Source organism: Bombus pyrosoma, linkage group LG13 (assembly GCF_014825855.1).
Source record: "Bombus pyrosoma isolate SC7728 linkage group LG13, ASM1482585v1, whole genome shotgun sequence".
NCBI classification, from domain to species: domain Eukaryota; kingdom Metazoa; phylum Arthropoda; class Insecta; order Hymenoptera; family Apidae; genus Bombus; species Bombus pyrosoma.
In genome coordinates, this window is record NC_057782.1 from 10,321,890 (window position 1) to 10,346,731 (window position 24,842).

The following is a 24,842-nucleotide window of genomic DNA, read 5'->3' on the forward strand; positions in this document are numbered from 1 at the left end:
CAATATACACTACCGTCCGCACGTCTCGCGCCGCGCGTTTTATGGTTCGCGGCGAAGATTGAACGGCTCGTTGCCGAAACGCCGTAAACCCACATCTGAAACCTGGGGATGGAGATTACACGGGGTGCGAGTACTCGATCGCCTCTCTCAATGTGTATCTTTGTTCCTAGGCTTTGCGTAACCCAACTATTGCATCGAGGAGGAAGTTTTACTTACGGATGTAAATCAAAGTGATTTTCGTCGACGCGAAAGAAATTTTTCCACGTCCTCCGTTTCCGTGAACTAAGACGTTTTTCAAGTTTCGAGAAAAGTCAAAAAGTAGCCGGCATCGTTTAACGTTGTCGTTGCCGTAATATCACGACGAGCGACACTTTTGAAACCGCGAAGGGGATGAAGAAACACGTATTTGGCTGCAAACGTAAGGATAATTTTGCAAACACGAGATCGATCGACGATACGACGAATCGTGAAATTGCTTTTACGTAACAAAACGATGCTAGAACTAGCGCGCAATGTCCACGCGTGTCGCTGGTATTCACGCTGCGCGTCGTAAAGAACATAAAAGTCGCGGTATCTAGCATTCCAGCATCCAATAAACGCTCCGTCAGAGCGTGCGGAAGAATCTCACGCGACAAGTTTCATTATGTCACGTAGGACTCGCGTACCGTGGCTGGTCGGCGAATCGTCGAACGCGTGGTCGTGTTCTCGCGGAAAGCAGATTTACCTCGCGGAGCAAGTCACGAAGAAACCCCGTTTGCCGAGAGATCGATGCGCGCTCAAATATCGAAACGCAAACGCAGCGTCTAGCGTCTGCGGGAAAGTGACACGCCAACGGGAAACATCGCCGGACGCCGAAGGTAAACAGCATTGTCAAACCTTTGGTTTTTCTCGCGCGACAGCCATCGTCTCCAGAACGATGCGAGTCGTTTGGTAAATCGATTTTAGTTTCTAATAAGAAGAATTAGAATTTATACGACGTGTATCGACGAGCGATCGTATTTCGACCAATATCTCGCACAGCGAGAATAAAAGCGAAGAGACGCGTAGCTGAGTTAGAAACTTTGACGATATCTTGCCGGCCTGACAACAGTATTCCTTCGATCGGCAAACAAAAGACACACCTGGGCTTCTTATCTGCCTTCGAGGCGCTTCGGGGAAATTTGCATGGTGAAATCTCCGTTGGAAAAGTCACAAGACGCGCGCGCTTGACTTTACGCTCCTACGCGTTCGGATTCGCAGTCGATTATGGTCATAGGTATTGTACAATGTGACTGGCAGGAACAAATTAAACGTTGAATAGCTTCGAGTGAAATTATTCGTACGATGGAAAGACGACGTACGGAACGCGAAGAATAATCGTTGCATCGCGTTCCCTTTACCGTTATCGAAATTCGAAGGAACGATGACAGGCTCGCGGAATGATCGAATTGCAGAATGAAATCGATGAACGAGACGAGGGTGGAGGAGGATCGTAGGTGAAAGCTGTGCTCTATGGAGCGCCACGGTGGTCGCCAATAACCTTAGTTCCCTCGTACGTTCGCGGCCGTAGCATTATAACGTGTGCACGTCGCATACTTACGTGGCCAGCACAAGGTGCGGCTTTGGTCCACGATTCTTCTCGGGTTCGCCCTATGCCCATTATGCGAGCGAACTGTTCGTGGTACCTTTCCGTAGGCTCTCGATTAAGCGTCGTTCACAGCGATGTAAATCGAATCCTTCGCGACCGATCGAGAAATTTTACGCTCCGGAAATATTTCTCTATCGTTTGCGAGATGTTTGTCAGCGTACGATGCTTCCGCATGGATGTTTCGATATTCGGGAATAATTTAATTCCACGATTTCTGCATAACGATCAAAGGATTGATAGATGTCGTGTGCAAAATACGAATGAATAAGCTCGAGCCTGGAAAACAGTAGAGCAACGAGTTCGAGTTACGCGGATATTACAATTGAAAGATAAAGAAACTAACGTTTATCTAGCGTTAGTAATACAGTTTAATTGAAAATGTGTGTACGGCAGACGTAAAAATTACTTTTGAAAACTTTTAATAGAGTCTCGATAAAACACGATTCAACTGTTGCGTTCTATTTTGATTATCAGCGAGCATTTTGAAACTAATCTCTTTATCTAAGTTGTTAACGAGTGCAACTGATAACGATGGACAATAAAGTGCCGCAATTATGGAATTGTACTTTGTTAACGTCCGACGGTGGAGTAAAAATACAAAGTACATAATCTGTGAGTGTGTGCGCGCGCGCGCGCGCGCGTGTGTGTGTGCGTGCGTGTGGAAGAACGACGTTACCGATATTGGTAAAACACAGAATTCTATGAACGGAGCTTCTTTACTTCGCCGATCTATTTATAAATCGATTTAAGATGAAACTTCCACTTTGTGCGCGCTTGAACTGGTAAAGGTTTGACGATTTAGATTTCTTGCTCTGAACTATTTGAAATTTCCAATTTTTGACACTTTGCGAAACCACGTTTCTTTGCTTTTTACGCAACCGTGACAATTACAATACTTTGCAGCAAGTTAAAGTACAAATTGGCATGTAAAAGATCGTATTCGGAATTTCGTTGTATCTCACGTAAATTGCTGTTTGATTTTATGCAAAATAGTCGAATAACAAAAATTGACAAACACATAAATTTATATTTTTGCAACAAGTTTACGTTACATGCGTATATCGTTGCGAAGAATATGGCGAATCGCTTAGACGAGGATCGAGTACGATACACAAAGTGGTTGAAAATCTGAAGAACGCAATAATTTTCAGTGTTACGAGTCGACTAACAATTTCTGTCTTTCACTCTAAAACGACTAAAATGTCGCTTGCTTCGAACCAAAATCCGCTACCACCATCCGGATAGTTCTAAATGCCTCGTATAAATAATCACAAGTTCTCTCGTTTCTTTTCAACGAATAACAAGAATAGGAATACGAAAGCATCGACCATGAGCCTAATCCATCCACCGTTCGTTATCAATCGCGAGCAGAGTGGCGCGTACGCGCGTACAAATGGATCGCGCGAGTTTTCCACCGAGAAATCGCATGGCGGTAAAAAGGATTCACGCGATTGCGAAACGACCAATTGTGAAAGAACCATTAGGCAGACGAAGCAGAGACGTATGCATACAGACGCGTTGCCATTGGGTGCGTCTGCGTATCTGCGACTCGCGACTTCGCGCCGACCCAACAACGCGACTGGAGCTTTGATGTAGCCGCCATTCTGGGAGACACTTATTATCGTCGTGTCTGACAACGTTTTCAGACATATCAGGCTGCTTCGCGGACTGGGTGGCCTAAAAAATCCTCCGCTGGCCGATCCCTTCTTCGTTCACGACGATCGATCCATGCTTTTCGAAGGATTTTATTTAGAAAGATTGCTCGTCCGGCCACTACGTTGTACACAGTACATTGCCAGGCAGTTGCCAGAATAAGTAATATTAATTCCTCGCTTAATTATCTTTTGAATGATCGATCTTCGAACAGGCGGACATAGAAAGATCGAAGCCAACGAAGAAAGGGCGATTCTCTGGGGTAGATGGAAATTTAACGAGCGATATCGTGCTGCGAAATTGAGACCGAAGAGAAGCGACGTTTCATCAGGTGGACATCGACTCGATACGATCCAATTTAAGCCTGGAAGAAATTCACACGAGCGAAACGATTTCGAAAACATCGAAAACTTCATCTCGGAGAAATTCCTATCGAGATCTCGTCTCTTTGCATAAAAATTCACACGTGGCTGTCGAACGATTCGACTTTGGACGCGAGCGATATCATTAAGCAATAGCGAGTAATATCGGGGAAGATTAATTGGGCTTAGTCTGTAATCATACGCTAAACTGAAGTGCACGCTCTGATTATATATTATCACTAACATCTACATTCGTGGAGGGCCGAAAAAAAAAGGTTTCCGGCGCGTAGCAGCCAGCCCGAGACCCTCGTCGATGCTGAAGCTCGGGACCTACCTGCTAATTCGACGTGGACCTGTCTCGATCGTTCCTCGTTATCTCTGCCCACGGGCGAAGGTGATGGCGTTCACGGTATCGTGTGGCTAGGACCTAATCTATCGGCCTACGGGACCCGTAGGTCGAAAACGAGTCGTGGTATGTACCACGTAGTACCTTTTTCCCTTGGTGCCAGAAGAACGTGACAATATTTGTCGCGGACCGGGCCGATAGCGAGGACGCGCGCTATTTGCCCTGGTAACATTCCCCATGGGATGCCGTCTGTTTGCCCGGCCTTTGTTTCCGCCAGTTTCCGTTTCCTGCGCCAACACGGCGGTCTCTCTGTGATCTATCCCCGCTTACCGAATACGCGTTACTCCGAAACGTTCATCGAGCTCGATATTCCGCTCCTTTTTTTCCCATAGTCGACAATTGTTACGACAACGCGATGGAATACGAGACACTATGCTTTCAGAAGTAACATTAGGTGCTGTCTTACTTTCTTACTACACTACCTGTTAGATACCGTCAATTTTCAGTATCTTTCTTCCATACTATCGTTACGACAATCGTCTACCATCGTGAAATTGAAGTAATACACGAAGAAAGTTTATATTCAACTCCAGCTGGAATAATTTATGAAATATATTTATTATTATTCTTTCGACAATTGTATTAGCCTTTGGCGGCGTTGATAAATGACGCGAATAATCAGTTAGAGACGTTCAAATCGAACCACTAAACCGGATTCATTTAGTTTGGCAGCAGCAAGTGGATTTACTCGACCTATCGTACTGAGGATTACCGTGTACATAAATTAAGCTCGAAAGTCCAGTAACAGAAGAGATATTCCTTCGAAAACGATGATACGATAAAATATTTGTCTCCTCTTGTACCTTTCCGCCGTACATCGCGAATGCTCGTTCTACTTACGTTTGGTCCGATCAGCGGCCTATTCTACTGTCCATTGAAACCAGGTAAAGTTCATGTATAATCCATCCTAAATCATCTAGTTGATTTTAACTTTACGTAACGCGCGTCATCCCGCCGCTAATGACACACAAATGGTACGCCGTCTTTCTAAATTTCTCATTACGTAATGTACAAGGGATCACCGTTGCGCAAACAAGCGAAAACGTTCGAACAAACAGCGTCCGACGATCATGGATATTGTTCGTTATTCGCGTTACTTTCCTCTAGCAGAAAGAAACCATTAACGCGTTGCTTCAAATTGCTCGTTGTTAATATATATCCTACTTTCTCTAACTACATTTGTGTTTCTAGACTAATTTATCGCAGCGTATTATTAAAGCCATTTTGAGTTAGTTCGCGGCTGTTGGACGAGCATATACAGTACGACGCGTTTCGAAAGGAGAGAAACTTATTAAGTCGAAAAATGTACGATTTTAAAGATAGACGATAGCTTTGCCAAGTTTTGTTACTAATATTAAGGTTAGACCGCGGATATTTGTCAAGCTTACGAAGCTTTCAAAACTCTTTATCGGTTTGCGATCAATCGCAGAATACTTCAGGTTAAATAAAAGGCTAAAGGTCAAATAAAAATCAGGTTACTTGATATATATCGACGATCAATTTTTCAGTTTCTCCGGATACTTCTTTGAACTCGGTACAGGAAAACAAAACCCCAAGACGTTATCTTCGAGATCGATGTTTGCATAGTTTTCGGTAATACGTCCTCCGTAAGCATTCTTATCAGAGGTTTGTCGCCTGTCAATTTTGTCGACCAACGCATTCTGCTCGTTTCATTCTTTTATCTGAACGTGTTTTCAGTCTATGGGATTTAAAAGATTTATTACTTCCCTTCGTTACGACCAGGATTTTATTAACAAGTTCCGTTTTAGCCTTCGGTCTGTTAAAGTTTTATCGACCGGTTCTATCTCGGTTCTACTAACTTTTCCTAACTCATACGGTCGTTGATTAACAAGGAAACAGCAAGAAATAGCAAAATATACTTCGGTCAACTTCGTTCGCCATCTCCTCGTAAGTATACCTTTGGGAAGAGAATTTTTCGGTTTGAGGACCATTCATTTAATCGTTGGACTAATTGCAAATATTCGGGAAAGCTGTCTGCGACTGCTCTTCGTCTATCTGGAGTTGAATTTTTCAATTTTCTTGCTGAAATATTCATCCGATACATCTACAGCTTGACTCGCAACAGCGGACATTTTGCTTGACAACAAATCTCACAAAGACCCACGTAAATTAGCAATCTATGCGAGAACGATTACGACAGTTGCAGAATTTGTTATCTAAGAATGCCCTCGGACAATCGATAACATTTCCGATATTTCAAGGTTCTCAGCATCTTTGTAAAATATCGACGATACGTATCGATCCTAGAACTCGTACGATGCAATTTGCGATTTAATACTTGCAAATTTATAGAAATTCTCAAATAAGAGAAACGAAAACAGACGTCCAAAGGATTGGCAATCCGAATGACAGGCGATAACGGGCAAAAGTTAATTCATCCGCGCTTTATCTATTTTCTAACGTAACCTGCTCGATCTTCAAAGGAATTCGGTATAAGATTCAAATTTCTCAAATTTCTCAAAGGATCCATCGACGGAATTAATGACCATCGCGCGAACGACAGTGGCCGAAGCGATCGCCTTCGTCACGGTTGTTCATCCTGGCTGTAGCCCAGTGGCTGTTATAAATTCCCATAAATTTCTAGCTGCGTCAGCATCGGAATTGCTGTCATCGATTTCCACGCGTATCTGCGAGGGAAATCTCGAAGAAACCTAATCCTTTGCTCGCGGATGCCGGTTTCCATTTTGCTTCCCTAAATATTCCTATCGAAGAGATCAGAGAGACGCGGTGAAGAAGTTGGGTCAGACAGAGCCCTTGGAAACGTCTTTTCCCCGTCATCGTTGTCGTCTTCATCTTCGGCTAGATCGGTTCGAACCGGCGTGGAGACGCTGCCCGGTGGCTACAATCGGATTCCAAGCGGTACGTCGGCGTTCTCTTTGTTGCCGATCGCTCACTGGTCTTCTTCGGTCGCTCCTTCTTCCACGCGATCCGCCAGCCTTTCCCGTGGAATTTTTCCACCACTCGATCATCCTGGTGGCTCGCGAAGGAGGCGATAGCCCATTGAATCGTCCAATGAAGCGATACCGCGAGATCTCGCTGGGCGGTACCCTGTACGCTGGCGATGGCTCTCCGGGTCCGCAGTGGGCCGTAGTGGGGCCCGACGGGGACCGACAGGACCCACGCTGGCCGCCGGCTGGTGGGGGGATTGACATCGACTACTGTGCATTTCCCACGTGCCCTGGGAACCCCCGCGGCATCGCGTCAGCCCCCGCTCTTCGTTCTTGCACGCTCCTTCCACCTCCGCTTCCTCCCACACCTTCGTCAGCGTCACTCTTTCTGGCCTCGAGAGAGGCCTCGATAGAGACAAAGAGATCACCGCTGCCGCGGTTCCTCTTCCAGGAACCGATTCCAGCTGATCCGCTTTTTCGCGTGGGCGAGCAGATTGACACACGACGCGAACTCGTTTTGGCCGCTGTTCGACGACAAAGGCGACAGGTCCAAAGCTGCGACATGTACAGCGGCGCGCTGCCTTTCGGTGTTTCGCGCCGCGTTCCAGCCGAATTTCCTCAGCCCCTAAGGCTTTAAACTCTTTTCGCCGAAACGGGAAACAAATTTTCGCGGTTGGAGACGAAAGTCAGAGAGATCGGTAAATGGGTAATAGTCGCGGTGGCTCGGCCAGCACCGCTACCTCCTTTGTACCTTGGCCTAGCTACCGCCCCCGCGGGGGGCAGGCATGCAGAGAGAGGGCGAAAACGAAAGAACTCTTGGCTCGTATTCTTCGAAGAGTGGGAAGATCGTTTCGAAAAGGGTCTCTCGCGTGGGCGAAGAGGGATGCTCTGTGATCCAACGGTTACGAGGGCGGTCCTATCGGACCCCGGTGGAAGGGATCGTGGAAGAGAGGGAGCAACTTGAGGAACAGTTGGAGCAAGGGGAGGGCGGATGACCACTATCCCAGGAGCTCAGGAAGCCGCGTCGTCGAAGGATTTGTGAATAACCACGCTGCTATTCGGCGACTGGTCAGACAAGGACACCAGAAGGAAAGAGAGACAAGTTCCGAGGATAAGAAACGCGTCTTCCTCTTCGTTTAGCCCTCTCTTCCTTTTCCTTCTTCTGCTCCCGTTCCTCCTCCGCGAACCTTCGATCCTTACCTCCTCTTCTACGTTTCTCTTCACTACCACCACTACTATTACTACTACTACTACTACTACTACTACTACTACTACTACTCCTACTACTACTACTACTTTTATAGTCCTACTACTACTAGTAGTGGCAGCGTTGTTCAAGGAAGGAAGATCCTGAAGCGTTTCTGGTAGAATCAAGAGAGGCTCACACGAACGAAACGACACAACTGGTGGGCATCGGTGAGTTGGTTCGGTAGGGAGGTGTCTCCCGGTCCTCCAACCAGAAGAAGCGAGACGACGACGACGAAGGAGACCTTTGGCGGTTACACACGGCATCCTACCGTCTTCTGGTGTGCCTACCTATTCGGGCTACCAGCGAACCGAGCGGGCAAACGGAGCTTCAGTCGACGCCGCGCACCCAAACGGTCCAGACCTGTCAGCCCGGAAGACAGCATCCAGACACACGTTCGATAGAGAATCCAATAGACAATCTCAACGTCTCCAACCAGTTTTCAAGGATTCTCTTCCCTTTCTTTCTCACACTCCCTCGTTCCCCTACGCGGATAACAAACGCACGCATATTCGCTGACCAGTTCCAAAGAAATTTCAAAGGGACGTTTATTTGACCAGAAGTCCGGCAAACATCGCGTCCTCAGAGGGAACTACGAAGCGTGTGCTTTCTACTTCGACCGGTAAGTGCGTCTTTCGTCACTTTTTTCTTGGTCACGACCTCCTCTTCCTCGTGACAGTTTGCTATCGCGCGATACGATGAAAATTCACCGATGACATCTTTCCATCTTCGTTGTTTACATTATTTACCGTAATAGTTTCATACTGTTTGGTCTTTTTGCAGAATATCTTTTATCCTACAGGCCCTAAAATTGGAATACTTTTAGCTATCTGTAATTTCCTTTCTCGTGTAATTTGTTTTCATTTTCATTATTATCGAATTAATATTCGTGACTGTTGGTTCGCGCTTCATTGCACTTGGAATCGCGCGGGCGGGAAAAGGTGTGGTCCACATTCGTTGATGTCTCTCGAGTCTTCGTGGTGACTGGCCCAAAACCGGTAGCGTGCCACAGGGCGGTACACGGTAGCTGGTTCATTTTGATTGGCTACCAGGCTACGCTGTACCGAATCTTTTATTCGTCGAACGCTCTCAAACCAGTGCCATTGGTGTAATAGCTTTTTTTTTATGTTTGGGGGAACGTGATCGATTCGAAACGTAACCACCAGTGGCTTAGGTTCAAATTCGTTGTCCCGCGTGCTCTGATTGAACGAATTATATTATCCGGACGATAGTCTTAATCCAGGATGTACCCTCGACGTTTTCCAAATACTTAATTTCTCGATCCTTCATCGTTAGAAATCTCGCAATCAACCCTTTCTCTCAAAGTTTTCATCGAAAATTTCTATCAACGGTAGGAATCTCGCCATTCACATCTCGCATTCTTTCGATCATTCACCCTCGCAAACATTCTCAACCCCCTTGATCAAGCTACATCCAACTAACTCGATAATGAGCCAACAGCTTTCAAAGCTAAGTCGCCGAGTACGATCTGGTTGAGCGTAAAAGGGTCGACCTTTGGATCGATCCAACGTTTCAAAAGCTTCGCCATCGATCGCCTCGGCATTTCCCTTCCTATTGGATGCCAGGGAAGAATTGCAATAAGGAATCGCCCTTCCAAGACGGACAAACCCTTGCACGTTGAACCCGCGCTACTTTCCAGTACCAGGGTACCACGTCGATCCAGAGGAGGAGGGTGTGGTTCCGCTTGGTGGATTTCTCTGGAGGTTCGGTAGCGACTGGCCGAAAACCGGTAGTCGGCGGTAGGGCGGTGCACAGTAGCAGCTTCTCTTTGGTTGGCTACCGACGAACGAACGAAGGCTACTGCTCCCTTCTTTATTCCTCTATACATACGAGAACGGGTGCACGCACGTCGAGGCGAGCTTCTTGGTTGGCTCCACTCCGTCCTCTCTTTGATTGGCTGCCTCTTCATCCGTGCCCTCCGTCCTTTTGCTCGCGAGGGACCGAGCGTAAACGCGGGAACCTCTTGTCTTCGTCGACAGTCGCGAGGCAATCCCTTTCTCTTCTGAAAGAACGCTTCTGTCGGAGGAATGAGATCGCCAGAGCCGAGAACGACCCTCCGGCTCGTTGCCAGTTCCTTAGGGGGTGGAATAACGTTGACCGTTTGACGAGGGGTTAATCGGTATGAATCTTCGTAACTGAAATATCGCAGCTGCGATTGACAATCCAGTTGCTCTTGTAAGGTCAATGACTCGTTACGAAAGCGACGTGGAAAGTTCCGCGCCATTAGCGCAGCTTGACCTAATTGGAGTTTTAAGCGGATTAGGTGCTTCTGACGGTCAATGGGAAATACTTGCAAGGTTTGTTCCGCTATTAAGAGGGGTTAAGTAGCGATTACGGTTATCAGAGTCGATTGAAACGACTGTCTTTTGAGATAGATGTGGGACGAATAGAATTTGAACGAGTTCTCGGAATAGTCGCTGACTGTAAGACGATGACGAGAGATTGGACCGTGCAAATTCAAAGAGCATGGTTAAATGGTGGCATTGTTTCTAAGCATCGTAGCATTTAGTCGAAAAGTCAGACATTCCGTACGATCTAACGCTACATACTTTGAAATCTCCGCGATAGACTCGTGGCTACCTAAGAAGCGTAATTTTCCCGCCGAAAAGAAGCAGTCGCATATCCATGCGAATCACGACCACGTTTCCACGACCGATCCGAAACGATAACTTTCGGCGGATGACAAGTACGCTTTAACTTTCGTGGGACGTGCCCGTGTTCACGAGTGAAACACGCGTTAGCATCGGTGTTCTTAGAACGCGACAGCCTGATCGAATTGCAGCACGCGTGTCTAACAGGATTAAGAAATCTCAGTTGCCCGGTTTAACGCTATGATTTTATTCTCCTCACAGCCCCCTAAACAACTCCATTATTCCTTACGATGAATCGAAATCGTATTTTACGATGACAGTGTCGTGACCGCGCGAAGGACCCCGTCCATAAAAGCTATACCTGTATTCTTAACCTTCGAGCGTACACGCTTGATATTTTCCAATTTAGAGAAACAGCCAGTGGAAAAAACGTCCAAGATCGAACGGAATAAGAATAAATGACGTTTTGCTGATTTTTCTTACGTATTTCTCAAGGTAAACGAAGATCGTCTGTCGATAACGTAAAATTCACCTCTATATGGCTACATAATTTGCGTGGGTATGCTCATTCGCAGATACCTGCGACGTACTACGCGATCATAACTGTGGGCTTCCATATACATCCTATTATCATACATTATCATACATTAGCTTTGACCTCTTGATTACGACAGGCGTACGGACGAACTTGACTATTGACACGAGCTTCGACATTGTGCCGGATGATTGCTTCTGGTAAAATTAATATCGAGTAACGTGATCGACCCAGCGTAAAAATTTCTAGAGATTTTAAAATAAGAACCTTCGTTTTCCCGTAGATATCGGAAGAATTCGGAAGGAAGGTAGAAAAACGAAAGTCGGTATAATTGTTTTAATTCGGAAGATCAACGTTAAAAGAATCTGCAAGTGCAAGAAAAATTTGTGTTGCTCCGAATGTTAGAAGTTAATGTGAATACCGTAGAATTCCAGAATGATAATCTAGCAGCGACGATAGTCTAGCAAAGGACGAACAAGATAGACTGTACAGAAAAATCGAGAACGAACTATCGATCGGACTATTCTACTTAACGAGACCCTCTTCGATCGGGACCGCCATTCTACTCCATTATTTTCAATCGAACTTCAAAATTCGTTTAAAATATACCAAAGTATAACTCAATTTATAGAAACACATCGTGATAGTAGAAGAAGACGCTGGAGAAACACCAGTGAACCGACGATCAACCCCTTGCCATATAACACCGATGTTAAACCAAAAGTAGGTGGCGTAAATAATAGTAAATTCCAAGAATAAACTTCCCCCCCCTTCGATTCGGAATCGCGTAAATTTCGCGTCATACAAATGAATCAACGACGTTACGAATTGGCGACAAGCCGGGCGTAAAATACGTTTCATTCAAACTCCAAATAGCATAGCCATATATTAAGAGATATCGTAAGAGAGAAACGTCGAAGCATATCTGAGTTAAGGGCGACATTTCTGTGGAAATAAATGGAATTCTTCGCCTATACGCAATCTCGAATAGACGAATCACGGATGCGTGCTCCGATCTGGCGGTTCGCCTGAAACGAAACGGAGAGGCGGAAAGCAAAAAGCGGGTAGAGCAGATTCGTGCGTAACACGCAGCTCCGATTAGGCCCCACCGCCGTTAGGCAGCCTAACCAACCGGGATACGCCCAGCCACGCTTATTACTCATTCGGACACGCCACTTTATTCGAGCGTGCGCCGTGTGCTTACCTTGTGCTACCAGTAGCACCGGACGTGGCTCCTGCACAATGGCCGCGGCGGACCCCGCGATCAGACCCCGGGGGCCTTTTTTATTGCTGCCTCTCCACTCCGCGGGACCTCTCTTTTCGACGACTCGCCGAGCAATAAGCTTCCTCCGGCGTTGCGTTCGTTTTTAACTTGCTTCGTTACTTCCGACCGTACACCCCTTCTTCCACTCGTCTGCAACTAGTCGGACAGCGGACGTCGAAGAGCGAAGGACCCGATGGACAGCCCGCATCGTTGACAGTCTCGCCGTTTCTAGCGATAAAGCCATTTGGAAGCCGTACTTTGTACAACAGGATTGATATGATTATGCGAGTCGTAAGTTTCGAGACCAGTTTCTACGGGATGAAATGTTCAGAAACATAGTACTTCTTTCTCGAGTTTTCACGCAAAAGGATTCGCGTTTCTACGTGTCGATCTTTCGTGCAAAAAGCTGCTAGCGTTCTAAGGATAGCGCGTCGAGGATAATGGTGCTTCTGTCTTGTTCGTTCGAAAGTCGACACATCTTTACGTTCATTTCCCTTCGCTCAATTCTTCAACCATCTTCGTATTCGATCTACAGGCAGAATTATGATTTTCATGGATCAACGAGATCGAATCTTGTCCAAGGAGATAGCACCGTATGCTCCATTAATCCCATACTCGTAAGTTTCTCGATTGCTTCGAGCCTCATCTCGGATAGTGTACAAGTAATCATTTACTATCACTACTTGTTCGAGGTAACTTTCTAAGCCCGATTCCAAGCAGAACTACGTATCTCGGTAAAGCGCGATTCTTTCGAGATGCCCCCAACCCTGTCCAAAGTACCTTCGAGCAACCTCTTCCCGCCGTTCTTCGTGGAAAATACCCATGTGCCTGTCGAATGATACAGCGTTACTACTGCGAATCCCATCGACGGCGCGTCGATCGCTTGCATCACAGCTAAACTCGTCGAATCGTACCACATCACCGATATAATTTGGCGTCTTCGTATATCTAATGATGCAATACCACCAACGCATTCGGTGGACCAATCTCCATTTTACGAATTTTTTACTTCCGTCGATCTTTCGCTGCCATTGCGTTGCACGATCAGCAACATCGAAATTCCGTAAATTGGAATCACGCAAAAATGCGAAATCTTCATTGGGAATATTTCCCGTTCGAGTATACGCCCGTTACGAATATTTGGTTGCGCAGAAGAATCTTCTTTGCGATCGTTACGACTGTTTCTATGAGAAATCCTCAAACCTCGATACAAAAGAGCGATACGATTGCGATTTCGCAGCGGTGACGACGTGCGTCTGCGCATTGCCAACGGTGGGATCGCACTCTCGTCTGCGTTATAAATACGATCTTGTCGAGCCGCAAAGCGTCACCGTTTTAAAATCGCAACGACGTCGCGTCGCTTGTCCGCGCCGGTTTTTAGGTACCATTCCGGTACCTAATCGTTGCCATGCAGCGCGGATCGAGCGGTCGCGTCTCCGGGAATCGATCCGAAAATCATTGCTCCTTTATTTCCCGCAGGTAGAGAGAGCTAGGAGAGAAAAAGAAGGAGAACGAAAAAAAAAGAAGAGAGAGAGAGAGCGTGTTCCCGCGAGGAGGTACAGGCCGAGTGATCTCACTCGCAGGAGTTAGCCGGTCGGGACTAGGTTTGCGCAGGAGGAGAAGAGCGACACCGAGAGAGCATCGTGAGAGAGGGACCAAAAGGAGAGAGGAAGCTCGGTGAAAGAGAGAAAACGTGCCCCTTGTCGGGACAAGAGGGACAGAGACGCCGTTATAGGCTTGTAACCTGGTGGAGGGAGTGACTCGAGGCGTTAGCAGGACCGCGAGAGAGGAGGTAGAGGGAAAGGAGACAGAGAGTCGACCAAGAGAAGGAGCGGTGGGAATTTATAAGGATGTTCGCGATAATGCCGATGGAGACAGAGGGGCACGGCAGGGAGTTCGGCCGCCGGCAGAAGATGCGCGCCAAGTGCACGGTAGAGTTCGTCTGCAAGTACTGCCAGCGGCGCTTCACGAAGCCCTACAACCTCATGATCCACGAGCGCAGCCATAAGGACGACGTGACCTTCACCTGTGAGGTCTGCGGAAAGTCCTTCAAGCGACAGGATAACCTCAAGCAACACAGGTACATTTCGCCCGGAATATTCTTTTTAAATATCTATGTACGTGCATACGTCTGTTATATGCCTCTATTATATATCCGTGTATATGTAGATACATATATAGAGACACGTATATACGTACACACGAACATTTTTTTTTATCGAGTCTGTTCTAATTCGCCGCTCGGCGACGGGACTAATTCCGTGGTTGATTTTCGCGCTGACCAGACGTCCATCAGACCCAGGATCGCTATTTTTCGTCTCTGTACGGGTTAACAGTGCAGTAGTCTTTGTTATACTTTGTTTCCTGCTCTTTTACTTCTTTCTCTTATGTTTTTTTTTGTTCGTTCGGTCCCGTGGTGATGTGGTTGATCGTGGATTGCCGTGTCGCGATAGCAAGTTGCATCGAGTGATGATTATGAATGAACTAGTGCGAGCTGAAAAGGTCGCGCACCGTGCCCGTGACACTGACAGACTCGACGAGCTCGTGGCCATTTCGAGGAGAGATTGTGGTGAAGTTCGACGTGATCCTGGTGTCTGAAGACGAATTTCGTTGACGTCTTTCTCGACGTCTGGTGTCGATCGCGCGGTCACTTTCTCGGAACTGGTCCCGAAAAATCGATCGCTACGGCTCGTTCGAAGATTGACAGTAGCTGAAAGACGTGTCTGTGCTCGATTCGTGTTCCGTCGCGAATGTTCTTGAACGTGAAGTGCGGTAACGTAAAGTTCGAACAGTGATAAATCGATATCTTTCGTGTCGGGCGTACTCGAATCGGTGTTCTCGAATACCTTCGTAAAATTCCGTTCAGAAAACGTTGAAATTTGTGTTTTAACATGAAAAATCGATATCTTTCTCGTGACGTTCGCGTTGATAGCCGTATAGCAGTGTTCGCGTTAAAAAATTTTTGTGGAAATATGACAAAGAGATAAGCGAAGTGATTTAACAAAATTTTTTCCGATTCCTTTCGTTAATCTGTTCGTCGTTTCGATGGTTTCTAACGCTAAACTATTAACCTTGATACGTTGCAAAATTCAAGTGTCATGTGAAAGAAAAATTAACAGGCATAATCGTTTTTCGAAATTTTATCAGTAGAATCTTCGCGTTTCCTATAAACTATAAACGGTAGGTTCGGTAACAAAATTGTGACTTAAAAGAAAAGTTAAAACTCGCGAAAAGAACTCAGCTACAGAAGTTGACGTTTCTGCGGAATCGTCTTAGCATAGTCAAACATTGTTATTCGTCGAATATTTTCTTTAAATACAGTCGTTAAATTCTTTTCGTACATTTGTTTCAAAATGTAAAACAAAAATCACGTTTCGGTAATAAAAGCAAGGCAATATCATCGAAGCAACTTTTGAAACGAAACATAAATTGCATTTCCACAAAGAAATAACGAATAAATTCAACGTTAAAACGTTCCGAAGCGAGTCGTTTCCCGAAATTTCGATGGTAGTTCCGTTCCATTCGATTCTCAGTCCCGTTTAGTTTGTAAAATACGACGAAAGTGCATTCGTTCGAAACCTATCGATTTAAAACGAACTAGCCGCGCATATTGTGTATTGACCCAGGCGAGCAAGAACATAGGGACCACTTCGAAAACCGGTCGGGTCACCAGTAGGACCTTTTGTAAGACGAAAAAGTATAATCCAACGAAGACAGTACTTCATTTAGTGATTCATCCTGCTGGATGATTTCCCACCGACGATTCGTCAATCCTTTTCCTTTCCCATCATAACGGAACCATCGTCGTTTCAATGCGAAATCGCGTCGAGAAACTCGGTTGAGAATAATCGTCGTCGAACGAAGCACAGACACGTTCGTTCAAAATAAAAATACATTTTTCATATTCGATAAAACGAGAAATATGGTTAAGAATTTGACGTTTGAAACTTTCGCCGCACTTTCCATGCGAAAAGGTTTACTTCGTGAAATTTCGTAGCCCCGTTCCATACGAATTTTTAAAAGTACCGTAAAATGTCGAACATAGATAATTTTATGCAATATCCCGTGAAATAACGAAGTTCCTTTTATTTCAAGACGTATTACAACGTGTTTCGACGAGTGACGAGAGATTTCGAGATAAATTTTATTCGTCAATTAGGTTCACGTGTTCTGGCACAACGAATTTCATTGTTTCAACAAATATTCGCGAAAATAGCTAGCTTTTTACGATAAAACGTGAGAATTGAAAAGCGAAAGTTTGCCCGCTTCAGCCGGACGTAACTTCGCGACCCGTCGGTCGTCGACAATCGGCAATCAAATATGAATTGGCTATGAAACGTCAACCGAATATAAAATACACCCCTAATAATCGTAATTTTTTGCACACTGACAGCCAAATATTTCCGCCAATGCAAATTTTTATAAAATTTCGTATCGTTGATACGAAAAGCGGAAACTTCTTCGTTTATGAAATCGCACTTTCCATTTCAAGAAAGGTATACTTCGCGTGTTGTTACGTACGACGAATTAAAATTTTTCATTTTAATTTCATCCTATAAACGATAAACAATGATATTTCTTGTAATTTCGCTAATTGCAAAGAAAATAAACGATTTTGTGAATACGTAGAAGAAAGGAATTTGAAATTTAAAATCTCTGGGAATTTTTAATCAAGTTCCAAAATTACATGATTTACGTACAACTTTAATTTGACTGAAATTACCAGTATATCAAGCAATTCTGAGAGACGAAACTTCTGTTATTCTTCCTGTTCGATATTTAACGTAGTAATTCGAATGCTCGAGCTAGCATAAAATGCATGATATATAAAGGTATAATTTAAACGAAAAAGTTACTGCTTTTACGGAAATACCATGGAGTTAATAAAAACGTCGATATCTCCGGCGGTTGACATCGCTTCATTAAAAACGAAATTTACTTATCAGGAACGAGAATGATTTGGCGTATCGTGTACCGGTCTCGCAACTTCGTAAATCACTTAACAATTAGTAGCAACCTCCGCTCTAACATAACGCAGAACTCTAAAAATTAATAGCCGAAGAAGGATCACAATGTATATAAAGGTATATGGAAAAAAGGATACATAAAATACTGTTCTAAAATATTTAGGAAGAGATATTTGGCATTCGTGCACGAAATAGTGAAAGGACGAAGAGCAGAGAAGTCAACTTTTTAGAAAATCGGTTTGTATTAGAAAATCATTGATTGGTCGATTGATTTTGAAGACGATGAGAAGAGAATACCTTTTTTTGATAATTTGGCTAATTCTCTTTGGAACTGAATTTCGTCGACGATCGAGCAAACCGGGTCATTTTCACGCGTGACCTTTTCGCGGCATATTGGCCTTGCGTAGTGGTAACGTGTCACCTTCACCGTGGTAATTTCGCGTAGGAAAACGAAGAAGATAGAGAGGGAATCCGCGTAGATCCGCGAAGTTCACGTCCTTCCTCCCATGACGCCGTCTTGGCACTTTGAAGATCAGTCTGACCCATAAATCAGTCTGAAATAATGCTGCCTCCGCATGGAACGTGCGAGCCAGCGAGCGTGCGCACGCACGTTCGAACGAGCGAGCGATAAAATAAATCTTCGATACTGGTGGATACTAATGGATACCTTGTATGTAACGGCGGTGGTCTTGTTTTCTGTTCTGTTGTAGATGTGGGTGGCGGTGAGCGGGAGCTCTGAACCTCCTGCACCTTGACACACACACAATGTACACGCAACAACAACAATATCAACATGATCAACAAAAAGAAATTCTAACAATTCAACAACAACCTATAACAACAAAAAGTTGCAATCCACGTTCTTCTCTATCGTTTGACATTTATATATACTTATATAGTCTTCCCCTCTTGTTTCTATTATCTTTTTATTTCTTTTTTATCGTACTCGTCACTCAAAATTTGCCGCGTTATGTCCCTGTCGCAATCGCGAGAACAACGCACGATCATCGATTCCGTGCATTGCTACCGCCACCACGAGATAAAGAAAAAAGAACAAGGAAGGATATAATACACCCAGCATGCTATAAAAGATCTACACTTCTATCAACGCTATCACCTTTTTCGATATTCTTCCGCTGTTTCTGCTACGATCGACGATTCACGATCGCATTTATCGCCTTCTAATTTCTACTGATACTAACACGAGCGCGCACCACAGCCCCCTCGCTAATCGCGAAGCGGTGGAATTTGATTTGCTAATTAGGAGAAGAAAAAAAAGTGAGGGAGAGGGAGAGGAAGCAGACAACTTCTTGAAGAGAATTTTCCTCATCTTCCGATTTCCACCATCTTTGTTCCAGGAGCATACACTCTGTTCCCTACAAGGGCTCCAACGGCTACTCAAATGGCTATTCGAATGGCTACTCTAGGTACTAGAAGCCATCCGGCCAACTAATATCCTAAATCTTCTCCCGTAGAGACGCGTTTCTCTCTGTTTCTGATTAGGCTAGTTTCATGCCGCGCGGTCGTGGTTCAACAAATATTTTTTGGAATTTCGACGAAGCCTATACGTATGTACATAAACGTACGACGATGGAATTTTATACATACGAGCATGCAAATGAAATGTAGGAACGTAATAACGTGTCGGCCGTTCTGTTCAGAAACAATTAGATTCTAGATACTAATTTTAAATGACGATCGAATTACAAGAACGCCTCTTCAATTAGAAATCTTGCTCCACATCGAATCGATCGTGAATTATGTTGAATTATCGTTCTTCCAGTTCCATTGAAAAATTAAGAAACGAAAGAAAAATCAGTAGAAAGAACGAGATCTGAACTCGGTAAATGTTCAGACACCTTGCGTTGGAAAGAAACGAAAGGAGAACGAGCGTGACACGAAAAACGATAGAAAAAAAGCTCTCGACAACGATCCAACGATGAAAATAAAAATCCACGTCGAAATTCCGAGAATCTTTTGACCCGATCACGCGTCCATTCTTCTCGATGTCCGTCTGTCGGTATTCCGAGTCGATCGATTAATTAATCAACTCGAAAAGACGCAGCGCGTCAGCCTACTGAGTCGCAAGGGAAACAGTTCCGTAATTACTGATCGTCTCCTCGCCTGTCTTACGAACCTCGCTTCTCGCTCCTTCATTCCGCTTCTCCGATTATTTTTTATTTTTTTTTTTTTTTCGCTTCTACCACTTTCCTATATTCCGAGCCTAGACACCTAGACGCCAGCCACAGCAAGTCATCGAGACTTTTCATCGCGACAAAAGACATGGGGAGACAGAAACAAAACAAGAAGAATCACGTCAATGGTGTCAACCGTGTTAGAATTTCATCGGCAAGAGGCTCCCGAGGATTCCATGCGAAATCAAATTAATCGAATCGTTGAATTCACATCAAGACGAGAGCTGGAAGTTAGAATACCGAAGATCTGATCACGACACGTTTCACATTCGTTAAACGGATCTCTATGGTCTTTCGAGAGTATTTCAAGCATTCCTCGATCGAAATTTCTCGACAATTCGAAGAACGTGCGAGATAACAAACGAAATCGTTCTACTTCAACGTGTTTAACGAATGTCCGCCGGTGAAGGATAGTCAGGAGTTGCATAAGATCGTGGAAAGGCAGACAGGGAAATCTAACTTCGTTATCAGCGACACGTTCGAAGAACACGAAGTATATGCCCAACCAGTTTTCGTTATCTCGAAAAATCTACTCGCCCGTGGTTCCTGCTTTCTCCCGACCGAGCTAAGTAACATCTTAATCATGGAAAGCAAAGCCGCCGTAATTCAGTTCGAGCATCCATGGGAACAGAGCAACGAGGCCAAGGTCGTACGAAGAAAATCATCGCACGCTTTCGTCCGTAACATCGACATTTCATCGCTTGCCATTCTCGCCTTACCAAATTCGAAACTATTAAAGGAACTGCAACACGCGCGAGGAAATCCATACGCACGAGAATCTTCGGAAAGGTGGTCAGAAATAAATTAAAAGATCAGACTGATTAATCTCGCGAAAGAAATGCCTGTCGAGGGCCCACGAATCCGGCGAACGAGGCATCGAGAAATTTGAATTTCAATATCAAAGGGGTCTCGGAATCGCCGATTGGGATTCACGTTGGCCCGGAAGCGACTAATTTGAATTGGAAGATCCGCTCGTTTCACGAGCAGGTGGCAACAAGCGGAGAAAAAAGGAAGGCTCCGTGTCAACAGTGTTACACGAGGACCCCGGGCTAGAGTTCCAAATTAGGCCGCGTAATAACCCGCTTCAAAGATGCTGCTGAGGACCGGATGCTACCGTGGGACCACGCCCAGGCCTGGAGCGACGCGTTCTTGGCCCGACATCAACATCTGGCCATCAGGATCACAGCCGAGTCGTCTCGAGGGCTCGGTTCCGCGTGATTCAACGCGATTCAACGGGAAGAATCGAATCAAGATATCTCGGTGGTCCCATAGCGTACCAAGGCGAACCGAAATCGCGAGCGAAGCAACATCTAGCCGGAGACGCGACCAGACGACCTTGGAAATGTGAAACAAGGCGAGTCCGCTGACGCAGATAGCAGTCAGCTGGAATCGGTTTCCAGTGGATGAACCGTCGACTCTGCAAGTGTCTCTTCGATTTCGCGCGGATACGAAACCTCGGCCGTTCGATCGAGAACGGCATGATCGATTGCTATCGAGCGTTTCCTAGACTGGACAACCGTTGGCGCGACCGTATCGTTCTTTCGTCTTCGTAACCTTTCTCGTGACTTCGTTGCTGAACATCGGCATTGGGAAAAGCGTTGGGAGAAAACGGAAACCGGTCAGGCATGTTCGAATCTATTGAAGATTGTCATTGGTAATTTTTGGTTTCAAGGTCTTATTATTGGCTTTCTACTTCGAGGATATTTTTCTGTTGATTTCAAGATTAGTTTTCGATGAAGATCGTGTGCTTGCCGAATGGACGAAAAAGAAATATCAAAAGTATGAAATTATCGATCGTTCGAAATAACAGAAGTTCCTTAAGAAACTGTTTCAAATCCGACAATCACCAGTCATCTTACAATGTATTTTACCAGGCCGCCATAGACGAAGAAACAACTATTTCCTTTTTCCGTCACCGGACGTTCGATCAAAATATAATTACTTTGCGCAAAATTTAAATTTCATACTTCCCTGAAAGGATGATGTATTACACGCGACTCGAGCTGCACACAGCTGCCTTTTAGTTTTTGTTCTCTTTCTTCTTAGGGATACATTCTGACACGGTCGTGTGTCGGTCGCGATCGACAAATTTCCGGGACTAGTTTTAACGCGTCCACGTTGTAAATTAAACACTTACACGCAGCGTGAATGAGAAGTAAAAATAATTGTTTGAACGACTCCGACTTTCGTAAGCTGCGACGTCTCGAGGGTGCTCGAGATGGATCGATCGGTCAATTGTTCGTCAGCATCGAAAGTCTGCGGCGATCGCATCGACAAAAAGCTATAAAAAAAACTTGATTCGATCCCTTGAGGTATTGAAATTGTATTAAATTCAACTGTCATCCTCTCGGGAGACCTGTTTCTCCGGAACGGAACGGAAGTTAGGGAAAGAAAAGGGACGAAGTTGGAAAAAAAAAGGAAAGAAAAGCAAAGTCGCGCTTTGTATATACCTTGAAAATGGCAATTTATCGCTATATTTTCTAATATTGTATCGTATTACGAACAACGCGATTATCACGTGCGTATTATTATTATTATTATTATTATTATATAATTATTAATTATTGGACGAACGTTATGGAAGAAAACTGAAAAAAATTAATAGTCGTTAGTCAATACGCATCGTAGCCAATCGATAGGCCTCTCGATCCCCGTAGAAGCTGTATTCACGTTTTTACCGATTAATAGAAGTGATAATAATGTTATTATTATATTTTATATTATATATTATTATATATTATATTATAATTATTATAATTATATATTGTAACGTGTATCTATATCTATATGCCTGTATCGCTGCTAGCTTTACAAGTGAACCGAGGCGCACGGTCAGCCCGGTGACAATGTGAAAAACAGACAGAACGTATGTGTGCGTGAAAGAGTGTGAGAAAACGTATGAGAGCTAGAGAGAGAGCGAGAGGTGATTCTGTTGCTTTTCTCTCGAAGAGAGATAAGACGACACGAGTATGCGTGACACCTCTCCGTGTGCTTTCGGGGAATCGCATTGTACTTGTGGGCACGTCCCACCCTACCGGCCTACCAATAAATTTTGCCAAGTCGTAAAACGCTGTTCCGCACTTTTTTCTTCTTTTTTCTCTCTTTTTTTTGCCTTTATTTCCTTCTTCTCCTTCTTCTTCTTCTTCTTCTTCTTCTTCTGTGCGGGCCGCGCGAGCGCGAGCGAGCACATTTTCACGAAATCCGCCGTCCCATCGTTTTTTCCATGGCCGACGAGTCCAGCCGATGAAAGTTATCGGATGACCATGTTCATCCCGATGCCTGGCATCTCTGCTCGAACCGAGGCTGATTTGTTGTCCGTTTAATTGAATTATTTTAATGGGCCCCTCGGGGTCTTTTGATGGACGACTTCGGCCCAGCAGCCTCCACCTCCGCTTCCTTTCTTTCTCTCTTCCGTTTCGATCTGTTCGAGGGTTTTGACGGTGATCTATGCATCGCTACGCAGCCCAGGTCGCGTTTCTTTCTTGCTGGGACGAGTCCAATAGGAAGGATTTTGCGAAGGTGTACAACACTCTGACGGATCGTAGGTAGGTAGGTAGGTCTCGACTATCTACAACTTCTCTTTGTTTCAAGGAAGAGAAATTATAGCTGGCTACAACTTCGTGCTTTGGTTGTTTAGTTCTAGCGCTACGACGTAGTAACGGCGAAATTCAATGTCGTCGAGATAAATAAAACTATATTAATAAAACACCGAATCAAAATACAATAATAATAATAATAATAAGGAGAGAAAAAACAAGGAAAGATAAAAGTAAGGTCCATAATAGCGAAGTGAAAAGCAGGAAAGACAGGACGATGCTTTCAACGTCAAAACCTCGCACAATTTAGCCAAGGAAGCCGTTCGAAATCACGGGGCAACGACGATAATGTTCGAACAGTGAAATATCAACACGTCGGGACGGGCGATTTAAATGGAAACGCAGGGTCATTTAAAGTCGTCTCTGATTGTCCCGTTCTCGAGATCGTGGTATATTTAAAACGAGTTTCTGATGAGTCGCAGCCAGGCATCGCTTCGGAATGGTCGTCACGCGAATCGTAACAAGCGAGAAGAAACGAACGAGGCGAGAAAAGGAGAAAAGGATAAGCAGAGTATTCGTGATCGAGACAGGCCTCCCGCAGGCGTGAAATAGCCGAGTGTTTGCACGAAATTATCATTCCTGTCACAATACGTCGTCCGTAGAGAAACAGTACGTCTTGACTCAATTAGCTTTACCGGATTCGAAAAAGAGACGTATCAGCGACCGGAAGAGGCTCTTGGGCGGACGGGCGGTTGGAGGGGGCAGGAGGGATCGGCAAACATTGAAACATTAGCTATGCTCCGCTCGAATACGTTTCTGCCTTTTTAAACGTATTTCTTCCTGGTACACGTTTCACGATGAGTTTCTTAAGCACATTTTTACAGCTTCGTTTTTACCTCGTTTTTACCTCGTTTTTACCTCGTTTTTACCTCGGTTTTACCACGTTTTAAACGCGTATAGTCGTTTGTTAAATTTACGTCGAACAATGTGATACTTTATACCGGCGATATGGAATTTTGCGCATTAAAACGTACAACACCTGGGAGATCTACCGGAAGGACGACAACGTACTCGTATATCTTACAGTTATCGATCAATCAAGCAAGGATAGGTAGGTGCATTCAACGGGATATGTACAAGGTACCATTTAATATTCGATCTTTTCACAGTGACTGCGACCTTGCACGAAACACATCGGAGATCCATTGAACAGGCAGCGTGATAAAATTGGAATCAGATCGTCGTAAAGTATGAAATACGTGTAAAACGTATCGCTTTCACTTGGTCAGCGAGACTTTGATTTTTCTATAGTCCGTCCGTGGTTCGTGCAGAATTTTGCGATTGTGCAACAGACTTTAAGCCTGATCGGAGAGGCGCACGGCGCGGGCGTACAAGATTGCAGACGATGCATCCTGTTCGCTTTATGCTTCTGCTGGAAGCTGCTCTCACCTCCTGGGGCAAAAGTCGTGAGCTGAATGTCACGGTGATTGAATACGACCCGTTGATGCGCGCTTTCCGAGACGAGCGTTA

The 24,842-nt window shown here is 44.9% G+C and overlaps 1 protein-coding gene across 2 annotated transcripts; it reads left to right on the forward strand.

Annotated features, from left to right (window-relative positions):
- Positions 1–662: 662 nt before the first annotated feature.
- Positions 663–22,848, forward strand: LOC122574082 (protein drumstick). 2 transcript variants are annotated; one of them, XM_043741202.1, is made up of 3 exons: positions 663–857; positions 14,094–14,694; positions 18,292–22,848. In XM_043741202.1, the coding sequence occupies exons 2-3, from the start codon at positions 14,465–14,467 to the stop codon at positions 18,305–18,307; spliced, it is 246 nt and encodes an 81-aa protein (XP_043597137.1). In that variant the 5' UTR covers positions 663–857; positions 14,094–14,464; the 3' UTR covers positions 18,308–22,848. The 2 variants fall into 2 exon arrangements, with proteins under 2 accessions (XP_043597137.1, XP_043597136.1); XM_043741201.1 differs by lacking the exon at positions 663–857 and adding an exon at positions 8,265–8,825.
- The last annotated feature ends 1,994 nt before the right edge of the window (positions 22,849–24,842 follow it).

Coding starts and splice junctions, on each gene's coding strand:
- LOC122574082 (XM_043741202.1), top strand. CDS start 14,465: ATGTTCGCGATAATGCCGATGGAGACAGAGGGGCACGGCAGGGAGTTC.